This window comes from Perca fluviatilis, chromosome 7 (assembly GCF_010015445.1).
Source record: "Perca fluviatilis chromosome 7, GENO_Pfluv_1.0, whole genome shotgun sequence".
NCBI lineage: Eukaryota > Metazoa > Chordata > Actinopteri > Perciformes > Percidae > Perca > Perca fluviatilis.
Window position 1 is genome coordinate 1,748,029 of NC_053118.1, and position 12,145 is coordinate 1,760,173.

General features: G+C 42.9%; 1 protein-coding gene across 2 annotated transcripts in view; it reads right to left on the minus strand.

The window, feature by feature from the left end:
* Positions 1 to 12,145, minus strand: part of zfpm2a (zinc finger protein, FOG family member 2a) — a 136,009-nt gene that overhangs the window by 22,871 nt on the left and 100,993 nt on the right. Inside the window, exon 1 of one of the 2 annotated variants that reach the window (XM_039805937.1) lies at positions 2,159 to 2,378. The exons of the other annotated variant lie outside the window; for it this stretch is intronic. Within the exon in view, the coding sequence (XP_039661871.1) occupies positions 2,159 to 2,330 (172 nt within the window). The 5' untranslated portion in view covers positions 2,331 to 2,378. Of the gene's footprint in view, positions 1 to 2,158; positions 2,379 to 12,145 lie in introns of those variants that run through there. 2 annotated transcript variants of the gene reach the window in all.

Below are 12,145 nucleotides of genomic sequence, written 5' to 3' on the forward strand. Positions count from 1 at the left end.
GTGGCAAGGACAGTTAAGTTTAGGCACCAAAAAGACTAGAATAAAGATGGTGGTTTGGATTTAAACATCCCCGAGACATGAGCAAGCGTTTCCTGGATGAGAGTCTTGTGTTTTCGCTGGGACACCAACTCCGCTCCCCTGCTAGAAAGCCCTGTGTTTTTCTTTGACCCACCCACCCATCTACCCCCACCACCCTACACGGTGCTTCTTGCTCTTATTCAGCAACAGTCAACGTGGTGCATACGGCAGTAAATACGTGGAGTACATAAGAATTACAGTGCTTTACTTTTTGTAGCAATATGAAAGAAACGTTCACGAGAACAGCCAGTGTAAGATCACTTAACGAGACAAAATGCCGACAAAAAAAAAAGCCTGGCCAAAATGACCTCTTCTCCAACAAATACAAATGTCCAATTTGAGATGCTTGTGGAACTCTGGGTTTCATGCTGACAGCTCACTCTGAATAGTAACATAGTTCTGATTCACGACTGTCCGTTTGGTGCAGCTACCTGAGAGCTCAGACATCAGCACTATCCATGTCGAGTCAGTCTCTCCCGAAGGCCTTCGCTAACCCTCATCTCCAGCTGCTAACTGAGCTTCTATTTCAAAGCTCTGATGATCTTATATGTCCTTCAGAAGCTGATTTTCACTGAAGAAAACCCAGCTTCGCCCTCCCTCTCTGCTCTCTCGTTTTCTGAATTGCCATCTCAGTTTTCCTCCCTTCTCTCTCAATCAGCATGCGTTCTGCTTTTGACCCCGGCGGTGCAAAAAAAAAAAAGAAAGACGATATGCCTCATTAACTGAGGCATCACACTGGCTTTTTCAACTTATTGTCTCTTGCACCTTATCCAGCCCTTCATCTTAAACTCTGAATAAATTAGAGCGATAACGATCGCGTGTGTGCCATTAGTCACAATTGAAGTGGTTAACGCAAAAAAAAAAGGGGGAAGATAAGGTTGAGATCTGGTGCCGATTCATAAAAGGGAAGGCAGATTGTTGCAAAATGGCAGATAGACCGTGCAAATTGGGTGCCGACATCATGAGGCAATGTTATTACCAAATTAGCTTGTGCTTTTTTTCTAGCCCATCCTGATCACAACTCAGGGAGGGATGACAGAGAAAGGACACTATTGTGTGGCGCTCACAGACATTATTCTTTGAACAAATACTTCAGATTATACTGGAGGCACTGATGCTGCCTTTACCTCGAAGATGTATTTGCTTTCAATTCATACATTCGATTGTGACATTTTAAACAATTTCTCTATTGAGACTCAAGGCATTACAGGCCAAATGACAGTCCTGAGTAAATAGAAAATGGGAGGTGGGGAGTCTTGATAAGAGAATACAGTGTTTGTTCAAGTTGAGTCTGCGGCTGCTGTTGGCTAACGAATGTCTTTTGTTCTCAGGTGAAGCTTGGGCCTTAATACTTTAAATATTTGATAGAATAATGTGTGCCAAAAAGAGATTTGTCAGATGAGAATGCTTTAGCTAAAACTTGGAAAAGAGAATGAGGACAATAACCTAATTCAGTGCAGAGGACAATTATTATGTAAAAAAAAAAAATAAAAGCACGCGAGTGACACATCGCAGGCCGAGGTAGCATCACTCCTTTCTGAAGAAGACAAACTGGTAGATTGAAGGTCTCTTGAATCCGGGCTGTCGCTGGGGGTAGGGGAGCTCTTGTAATTTGCAGAACTGAATCCATGGAGCGGGCATAAGGGAATAAGTTGGAAGGGGAAGAAGACAGAGAACAAACCTGGCAGGCACGTTGAGGCCATGCCAGTCCTGCCTGCGCCACGCGGTGTGGCAGGGGGGCAGTGCCAGGAAATGTGGCAAGAGGAGGAAAGATCAAACAACAAGGGCTGCAGATCTCCACCAATCTGCTCTGTATTAATGTCAGAGCCAAGGAGCAGCTGAACCAGACGTGATCCACAATGTGTGACAGCAATGCATGCGCGTGTGTGTGTGTGTGCGCGCGCGTGTGTGTCTATATGACCATTTGCCGCAAACTGGCCCAAATTCATAATGGCCTGGTGTATGAGAGACATCTCAAAACTGTCACAGAGTGTGAAACATTTTCTAACTTGTCCTCGGTAACTTGATGACAGCAGACGCTTAAGATTTTGCTCTCACATTGCATTTTTTACTTATTTACCGTTGCCTTTGTAACTCAAGCAACTGCGCTTGAATCTGAGGTTCGATTCGGAGGTATTCTGCACGTTTCTCTGGATGTCAGACACACAGTAGCCCATGATGGAGTGGTGGGAACCCGACGCCTGTGTCGACACGCCTCTCGGCTCCAGTGGGCTGCACACCCGGGCCTGCATCCTGCTCCAAAAACTTGTTCTGTATAGCCGCAATAAAGCAAGCAGACGGCAAATGAGCTTCACGCTGCCATGGCTCCCTCCCGGACAGATGGCAAAATTAGACAATATGCTTTCCAAAATTACACTGAAATCACATGGCCACGTGTCTGTCTGCCTGCCTCCCTGTCTGTCCGTCCGTCCTTCGTGGCGAGCCGGCCATCTTTGCCGGGGCGTGGCGCCTGGGCAGGGGCAGCACGGCATGGTTTGGGATGATGAGGAAGCTGGAGCCAGCCTCATTGCCGTTGATTGATATCGGAGCACTGCGATGGGATGTAGGGCCAGCAGGAGCATCGGTGGACGTGGGGAAGAGACAAGGGTGGGGGCGGGTGGGTACATGGGCAAGGGGATTGTTAGGTGGGGGGGGGGTAGCTAAAGAATGAGCCTGTTCTATAACACTGCATGATGAACAGCCTGCTATTTGGAGTGCATCTGCAGGAGCCAGTTTGTTCCTTAGAGAGATGTGGGAGGAGAGCAAATGTTTGAGGAGTGGACTCTGCAATGTCTGAATCTCCCAGCGCTGCGTGTATTTTGGGAGTGACACAGAGCATCTTATGGCAATATTAGCCTCTATCCCTACTTGTCTTGTTGAATAGAATCTCAAAACTGGAGACTGATTATGGTATCTCCAACTGATACGGGAGTCTCTGCTGCAAACTGGGAAAGGTCTGCTGTTTTGGGTGGGAAATCTCTGTTGAAAATCTTGTCTGAGGGAAATTACGTTATTCCTCTGCTATATGCAGCCTGAGATTGAATTGCAGAAGTTGGCAGCTTGACTATCTTGTCATGTAAATAATTGAACAGAGGGGCTTTCCCCCTGCCCTCAAATAAAGAAAACTGTACTGTACAAACAAATCACTTAGAATATAGCCTAATATGGAAGTATAGCCCAAAATACAGATTCATGAAAGACTTCTTGCTGACTGTAAACTGCAAAAAGGCACGCTTAATGTTTAGATATAATGAAGCAAACCAACTCTATACTGCTTTACTGTAAATACAGTTAAAACTCACCTCAAGCTCAGCTACTATGATTAAACAATCAATTTGAAAGTGAGAAATGTCCTTTAATTAACTAAATGAACATAAACACAGCCATTACTGGGATGAAAGAGGAGCTGCAGATGGTGGGATAGTCTGATTCTGGACTGAGTCATTAGTAGTAGCCAGACAGAGTGAGTAAAAAATGAGCAAGTTACACAGCGGCTGAAAGAGTTGGGACTTTCTGAAGAGTCTAACGGTATATATATATTCAGTAGAATGATCACAACCACGGGCTGCTCATTGCCGGCTTTGATTGGCCTCCCGGTCCGTCGCTTGGGAGAAAGCTCAGTCCCCTCGGTGACGGCTCTGTCTCCGTCTTTGTGCCCCGTTCAAGCAATTACGCCCAGCTACATGTTTTCATATGGGAATGGATGAGGAAAGGGGAGGGTGGCGGTGGAAAAAGGGGGTGTCATGTGAAAAAGTCATTTTGGAGCTGCACTCTTCAGTTCCGGTCATGCTCTGTACCGACGCAAATTAAAACCTCCCGGTAGCCTATGTAAATATGCTGCCTACTGTGCTGCGCTTTAATGAGCCATGATATGAAAGACATCTAAAACCAATGGAAAATAACTGGCCACTTAAAGGTGGGGTGCGTCTGACAGGTGACAGGTAGAGCCAGGTTTAAGACAGGGTTGGGTGGGGGTGGGGGGTGTTGGGTTTGCAAGATGATGGGGGCAGACCAGCTCTGGCATTCAGAAAAAATCCAGAGCTGTGAGCTGCAAGCCAGGGGAGAGTAACCAGCTTTTTAGCCTCAGGCATTTCAAAGAATTCTGGGTGGCAGTGGTGGAGAGGGAGAAGGGGGAGCAGGTGGAGTGTGTGTGTGTGTGTGTGTGTGTGTGTGTGTGTGTGTGTGTGTGTGTGTGTGTGTGTGTGTCTGGGTACCTGTTATGTGCTCATTTTTAAGGGGGTGGGATGTTGTTAGGTGAGAAGTGAAAGGAGACAGTAACTATGTCTCCTGCCTCGAGACACAGCTCATTGTCACCAACTTAAAAAATGTACATAATTTCCCTTGGCACGCCCAACGCCTACCACACACAAAAAAAACACACACACACACACACACAGCCCTCAATCCTCTAATAACCTGTCTTCTAAAAACCTTACAAGGATTACCTATCTGGAAATCTGCTTTGTATGCAGAATGTGATGGCGGAATGGAAATGAGCAACTGTTCAAGATGGCGCCTTCCAAAAAGGGAACCACATCTGCACAAACCGATTAATCCGAAACATTCAGAGGAATCTCAAGTAATTTACAATATCACAGAATCCATAATCAAGATTCACTGCCAGAGCCTGAGTCTGCGGCACAGAGTCAATGCCCAGTTCAATGAGGGCTGATGGAATGTATAATTTCATGACAGATGCACGCTTTCACAGGGGAACACAAGGTCATTTTAACATTCACAGGCAAAAAAATACAACAACTTAGCCTAGAAAGGATATGCACACCCAATTATTAATGGGCGACAGGAGCCAATAGCAAATGAAATATGTTAAATGTTTGTTCACTGATAGCAGACTATTCATAAAATGCAAATGTATTATTATATACAAATATGTGTGTTGCGCTAAATAGCAACATATCTGTGCAGTTATTTAGAAACACGGCATCCTATGGATATAAATATGCGTCTCTAATTGTACAAATCCCAGTGTATGCATAACATTAATTAGGATGATCATGTTTATTGTAAAGATTATGAGCTTATTTGTTCCAACAGGTGACTCAGTGAGAAGACACATTAGAAACAAACCACTGTGCTCTTGGACTCATGGTGGGAGGAGACTAGTTTAATGTGTGACAACTTGAACGCAATGCATTTCAAATGTGGAAATGGGGCAAACAGATATGTAGATTTAAAAAAAGAAAGAATCTGTGGCAAGGTTTTTTGGTTGGAACCTTGCCAAGCCATGCTAAATCCAGTCTTTAAAGCCACGCAGCGAGCTATAAAGGTAGGAGCCGGCTGATAGGCTGGCGAGATCCATTGTTGTTGGGCCATCTGACAGTCTAACTTGTGAGGAAGGGGGAAACAGAGGAACAAGCCAGTGGGGTGCCTTATGAATTTAGACTAAGTTGAGATTCAACATTTGGCCGAAACACACTATCTCCTGTGAACTGTCAACAAATGCAAACCAAACCCAAAGAGAACCGTACTGGTGAAAAAGCATTTTGCCAGTGGCTCTTTGTAATGTGCTTTTACATGGGGGCCACTTTGACACTTTGACAACACATGCCAGAATCGCTTATCTAGGGTTAATGAAAGTAACAATGTGCAGAGAAATAAGTAATATTAACATTGCTACAGTATAATATGCGTAAATCCCTGTTTAGCAGAAATGCTGAAATGTCACAAAAGAGCTTTAAAGCTGCAATAATCACATTTTTTATATGTACAATGTGAAAGGGGTTGCTCATAGTGATGACAATAATCATCCAATTCTGCAACTCCCCTCAGTTCCATAGAGTTTTTCGCTCATTGTTTTGCGTTTATGGCCCATAGATTTGACTCTCATTGCTCGATTTTCGCAACAGTTTGTTTTGGCAAAGACAAATCTATGATAAAAAGCGAACGTTAAGTTAAATCACTGCTCATGTTACAACGTGTCTGCTGGATGTGTGTAATAGGCAACAGGTTTGCCCTAACAATTTACTTAACATGTTATCTTATTCCGCTTGTTATAAAGTTATTCTGCTCCTGAGTGAACCCCCCCCCCCCCCAATTTTATAAATAAAAACAACTTTTCAATGTATGTTGGTGAAAGAGGTTTTTTTTCTAAAGGCTCCCTCTTCCATGAATTTGAGACACTGAAGTAAAAAGTTCATGGTAGTTGAAGATGCTGAGATGTATCTGACCAGTTTGGGTCTTTCTCTTCCCTGCGACCCCCCGGCCCTGATTGCAGACAGGGCTTCACAAAGAGCCATCTCTCACCCTGGCAACTTTGTGTGACCTTGTGGTGCTGAATAAGACTGTTAAATTGATTCAGCTCCCGTAATAAAAGCGCACACACATTATCAGCATTCTAATTATAATTAATACAGGCAGCGGCGGCAGACCCATTATTTACGATGGGGGCCCATGGTAAGCAAACACAATAATAATCTGCTCCATATTTTTATTGATATGTTGATGAATGGCTCTCTTTCATACAAAACACCAATGGAATGTCTCAGTGGCCGATCATACAAGTGCTGATTATTTCACTGCCGGTTTTCCTTCACCCCCAGCTCCCCTCCCGCCTCACCTTTCCTTCAACCTCTCCTCTTCAGTCTTTCATTACCCCTTTTGTTCGTATCACCTTAAGTCCCTGACTCCAAACCTCATTACCGAGAGCTGGATCAGGTGATAGAGTCAACTAACCTCCAGGAGGTGAATTACTGTCAGAAATAAACAGTCCAACAGCAACATCACACCAGCGTCCGCCTGTCCTGTAAAGAGATACCCGGCGCATTGTCTGCGAAGAGACCTAAGTTTAAAGGGGAAGCAGCCACGGACATTTCAAAACATGTCTCATGTTGAAATCTGATTTTAAAAACGATTTGATTCGGAAATTCAACGCCAGCAAGGCCAAACCTCAGTCAATTTGCGGCTAATTTAAGTGGTACATTGAAATATCCTCCCAAAAAGTCCTTCTGATTGAACCGTGTTATGCACAGACCAGTGTTGTTACACTTTCTGAATAAAATTAGGGAATCATGTTACATTTTGCACTGATATCTAGTCTTTTGTCATTAGATATCAGATGTGCTCCCTCCATTTCTGTTTTTAAATCTAGGCTAAAGACACATTTTTCTCGCTGGCCTTTAACACACAGATCTCTCAATCTGTTATAATGTCTAGAATTCTGTTGAGTTGCTGCTTCTTGTTGTTGTCGTTGGGATGTTTGTGTTTTGTTTCTGCTTTTTATTTTGTTCACATTTCAATGTTCTTTTATACAGCACCATAGTGTGTTTAAACGTGCTCTAGAAATGCAACTTTACGTACTAATGTTACTTTATATTTGACTGTTTTTGGGCTTTATCATAGACCCACAAAATCATCTGGCCTTCCATGGGTTAAAAATACTGTTCCAATTAAAATTATTCCTTTTCTTAATGGATTATATACTAGTTACAGAATGTAGACTGCTGGCAGAGAATATAAAGTCTCTAAATATTCTCTATCCAATGAATATCTGGTTAACTGAACACAAAAGACCCCACTGCCTCACAGTCAATGTGTGTAAAATAAAAAGACAGCAACCTTCATTTCTAGGTTATCCTTTATAATGAGGTGTCTATGTAGCTTATGCCATTTCCCCTGTTTGATAATTGTAGTCCATCCCTCCTAATTTTTCAGTCAGAAAAAAAAAATGCTTATTTGTGCCTATCTTCCTTATTAATTCTCCTCACAAATCCTTGATTATTTTCCAATCCTTTCCTCTGATATCTCTGGCTCTGTTTGTCTGTTTCACTCACTCCTCCACTGAGCAGTCTGCCTTCCTTCTCAATCGCCTGTTTTGTTTCCCGTTTTAATGAACAGTTGGATTCTTTTATTTCTCTACAAGTGCTGGATTTGCCTTATCACCCCCCCGTCCCTTTGAGGGTTGCCAATTGGTTTTATCCATGGATGTATCATTTCTTAGGCTTCCTCTTTTTTTCTCCACAAAGAGAAAGAACCACTCCGTCAACAAGCCTCTCCGGAGCCAGAGATTAAAAACCTCAACATCACCTACCTTCCAGCGCTACTCCCAACTGGTTTGTGTAAAACTCAATTAAACTTGTCCCCACTGAATTTCACATTACAGTACATTAAAAGGAAATTTTTTGCTTCGGGTGATGACAAAGCCCCCAACTAGCTTACTAGATTTAGTTTAGGCTTTTGGGTTTCGCTAAGTCGCAGTGTAGCGCTAGCTTAAGTACGATGCTAAGACAAAAAGACAAAGCAGACAATTTTTTTTTTTTTTTTTTTGGACTCGGGAGGAAAAACAAACTTTGTGATTTATTTATTTACAGACATGCTGAAAGTCACAGTGTCTGCTTGGTACGTTGAATACAAAAACAAGGTCTCAGTCTATCAATTAGCTCCCAACAAAAGGGAAAATGCTGACTTTTTGATGATTAAAGGTAAACACCAGGACACAATGATAGTTGTCAACCGTGTGACATTAGCCACCTTTGTAAAATATAGATGTTAATCTTTTTTTTTTGGGGGGGAGGGGCTGTTTTTTTTCATCTCAATTTCAGAGCCTCGCTGAGTCGATAACACATTATTCCACCGCCTTCATACAATCTGTCTGGGTGAAAAGGGAGTGTTCAGTCAAGCATTGCACTGACGGAAAGAAACATCGCAGGTCGATGTGTGTGTTTACTTCATTCACATTACGTGTGATAATGTGCTTTCAACTACGAGATAGCGAACCTGAGATTCAAGAGGGGGGAGAGAGGGATCCTTCAGATGTCGTCTCTTTATGAAGAGCGTCGATTCTTTTTGTAGTCTGTTTTCCTACCGAGTGGGAGAGAACAAGCGCGGCAGAAAGCGCTGCGGATGGTTTCCTACAAAGCCGAATAGAAGAGAAGGAGAAAAAGGGGAGGCTTGGCTTTGCTTCAGCCAGGTCGGCTTTACAAGAGGAGAATCTGGAGATAGCCTACACTCCTCTCCCCCGCCCCGTCACTCTATTCTCTTGTTTCTCCCCCGTACAGCCATCCCTCCCCACTGCCCAGGAATTTTAAGGGCAGCTTTGAACCCTCCTGTGTTCTTGGACATTGTAAAAAATGTGTGTGCACACGCGCTCGCCGTTCCACCGTCAGCCACCCTAAGGTGTTTTTGTGCTGAGATTAGTGGATGAGGTTCAGCCTGTGTTGTGGGCCAAACATGCCCATCCTTTTGACACGAGGGGAGACTCTGACTCGGACTGGGCTACGGACCAAGATCACTCCCTCTTGTCTCCTCTGCTTCCTCCTCAATCCTCTCCAACACATGACATGTGTCACTGCCACAGATCTGCTCTGGAAGATACGGCCAGTTGAAGGTCAGGGCAAATCCCCAAAGCAGAGAAGAGACAGGAAAAAATCTCAGAACCCCCCCCCACACACACACACACCCTCCTTTTTTTTTTTTTTTACACTGATGGACTATTTAAAAAGTTCATTTTTCTTAAATGCTTAGCATATTTCATGGTGCTATAATGTGAACGCCCATAATGTGAAATCTCCATTAGCCAAAGATGGGCGCTGCAGTAATGCAATGGATATGTCAATTTTCTTGTTCTGAAAAAAAAAAAAAAAGAATGTCGGGATTTAAAACCCATGTAATATTCATATTTTTCTATTTCACAGCACAATAGCCAGTGAAGAACTAAAGTGATTATATACATAGCCAGAGTCAAACTCTAGGGCCGTTATCTATTATAGTTTAATAAATCAACAGAGGGAGAGAGAGAGCAGGAAGCACAAATATTCTGTAACCATATTGGAGTCATTTTCTTGGCTCAAATATGTTGGATGAGATGGAACAACGGGATAAGGAATGTTTAAATCGAGGATTATTTTACATGGAATTACAGGGCAGGATGAATCATCATGCATCTTCATGCATCAGCTTCATTCATCTGGAGTTGGAGGTCTGAGCAAACCAAACTTCAGTTAACTCACCGACGGCCAAATATTATCCAGTCCAAATGCATTTCTAAAGCCAGGTTACCTCAGACAGGAGGGAAAAGGGGCCACCGTGTAATTATTTGGTTCTTACAATGTCCTACACTTGAGATTTGTGAGGATGGCGAGCAGAAAATCTGTTTACTATGGAGCCGAGTTCCTCACTCTCTTCTGTGTGGATGAAGCCTTTGAATAATTCATAGTGAGAGCCATAGGCATATGCAATGGAAAAGTGTTGAAGAATATCACACCAAAGATGGCATCCTCTATTATGTGCGCTGTACCCGGCGTGCCCACGGACCTCACATAATGTAATTGGATAAAAGTCAGATGCTGCATATTGAGGAGCTACATATTTTTCAGCGATATTTTCGGAGTCTCTGCAATGTGCTAATTGACTCAAAAAAAACAGCTACAGAAGAAGGATCGCATGGCTTATTGTCTTCCTATATTTATCTCCAACACCTCATTACTTTTTCGTGCTGTTACAAGAACTAAGTGGAATAAATTTACTTACTACAACTTGTGTTCAAAAAGCATGACCTCTCCCAAATAGAACAAGGGGAAGAAAAAACTAAAACACATCTTAAATAAGAATGTCATTATTGTGATTTGGTCCATCAAAGATGTTTTTATTGTCATTTTTACTTGCTGTTGAAATCTTGTCTCATTGGGATGTAACTGAATGAAACAATATGACATGTGTTTAACATATCAAAACTGCCGAGCCTTTTCATTTAAAGAGACTTCATCTTTACTGACAACATTGTTATTGACAGGTAAAGCCCCGGAGATTAGCCATGGTGGTCTAATTAGTTAGGGTTAGGGTTCATGTGTCATGTGTTCATGACAGTGTCATGTCACTCTTATGTAGATACCTTCAAGTAAAGTGTTACCTAAGTTTTAGATATAAAGTATTATAAGTAGGTATGATCAGGAAAATGTACTACGCAGAATAATGGCTGATCTCACACCCAAAAACCCGACGCTTGGTCAGGGGCCTTTGGCGTTAGTCACTGACGCAAAACGTCTCCTTTAGCGTCTCAGTCAGACGTAGCCCTTTGGCGTCTTGTTTGGACGCGCTTGATCGAGATTCTTGGCCTCAGTTTTTAGACGCTGTGTGTCGGGACTGATTCGGCGTCATTTTTCAAAGTGCAGGGTAAAACCACTTTGTTAGGGTTAGGAAAAGATTGGGGCTGGGGTTAGGAAATGTTCGCTTAAGTGACATGAACCCCGCTCTACTGGGTAAGAGTCCTGTGTTGTTTAGTCTATATCGTTATCGGATAGTTCAGGTGCCGCTGGAAATTCTGCTGGATGACCCTTATTTCTGCCGGATGTCCCTCACCTTCCGCTTTCTTGTTGAAATTTTAAACTACGGTGGATTTGTGAGGACTATGGTTAACTGCTCCTCAGATCTCTGCAGGGTAGATCCAGACAGCTAGCTAGACTATCTGTCCAATCAGATTTTTCTGATGCACGACTAAAACAACCTTTGAACGTACACATGTTCCACCAAAACAAGTTCCTTCCCGAGGCTAACTTGCAGTGGCACCGTCATTGTGTCCGACGATTAGCGCTGGTCAAGACGATTGTGATTGGATTAAAGAAATGCTAATAAACCATAGAGTGTTTTTCTCCCATCCTGGAATGTTTTGTGGACTAGCCTGACCCTCCTTCGTAGCACTGTGGAGGAAGGTCTGGCAATGTGAGACTATGTGTTGTTCGACCCATTCCACCACCCCAGTACTACTCGCTACCGTTGTCCTTCTTAAATGTCATGTTACAGCGCCGTGGTCGAGAGTTCCATACAGACGCCATGAAGGGTGATTTTTGTGTCGGTATCTGACGCTGAGAGCTACTGACCAAGCGTCAGTGTTTGACCAGTTGGGGATATACTGTAGAATATCTGATGTTGTTATATACAGTACTACTATATCATTAGATTGTCATTGCTTATGCATTCATGTTTAAGCGGCATTTTACATTTGTATTTGGTTGAAGCGAGCTAATTTTTAACCATTTTATTTATTTATTATTTCCATTATGCATTAATCTGGTGGATATTTTCTTGATCAATACATGTATTGCTTATTAGTAAA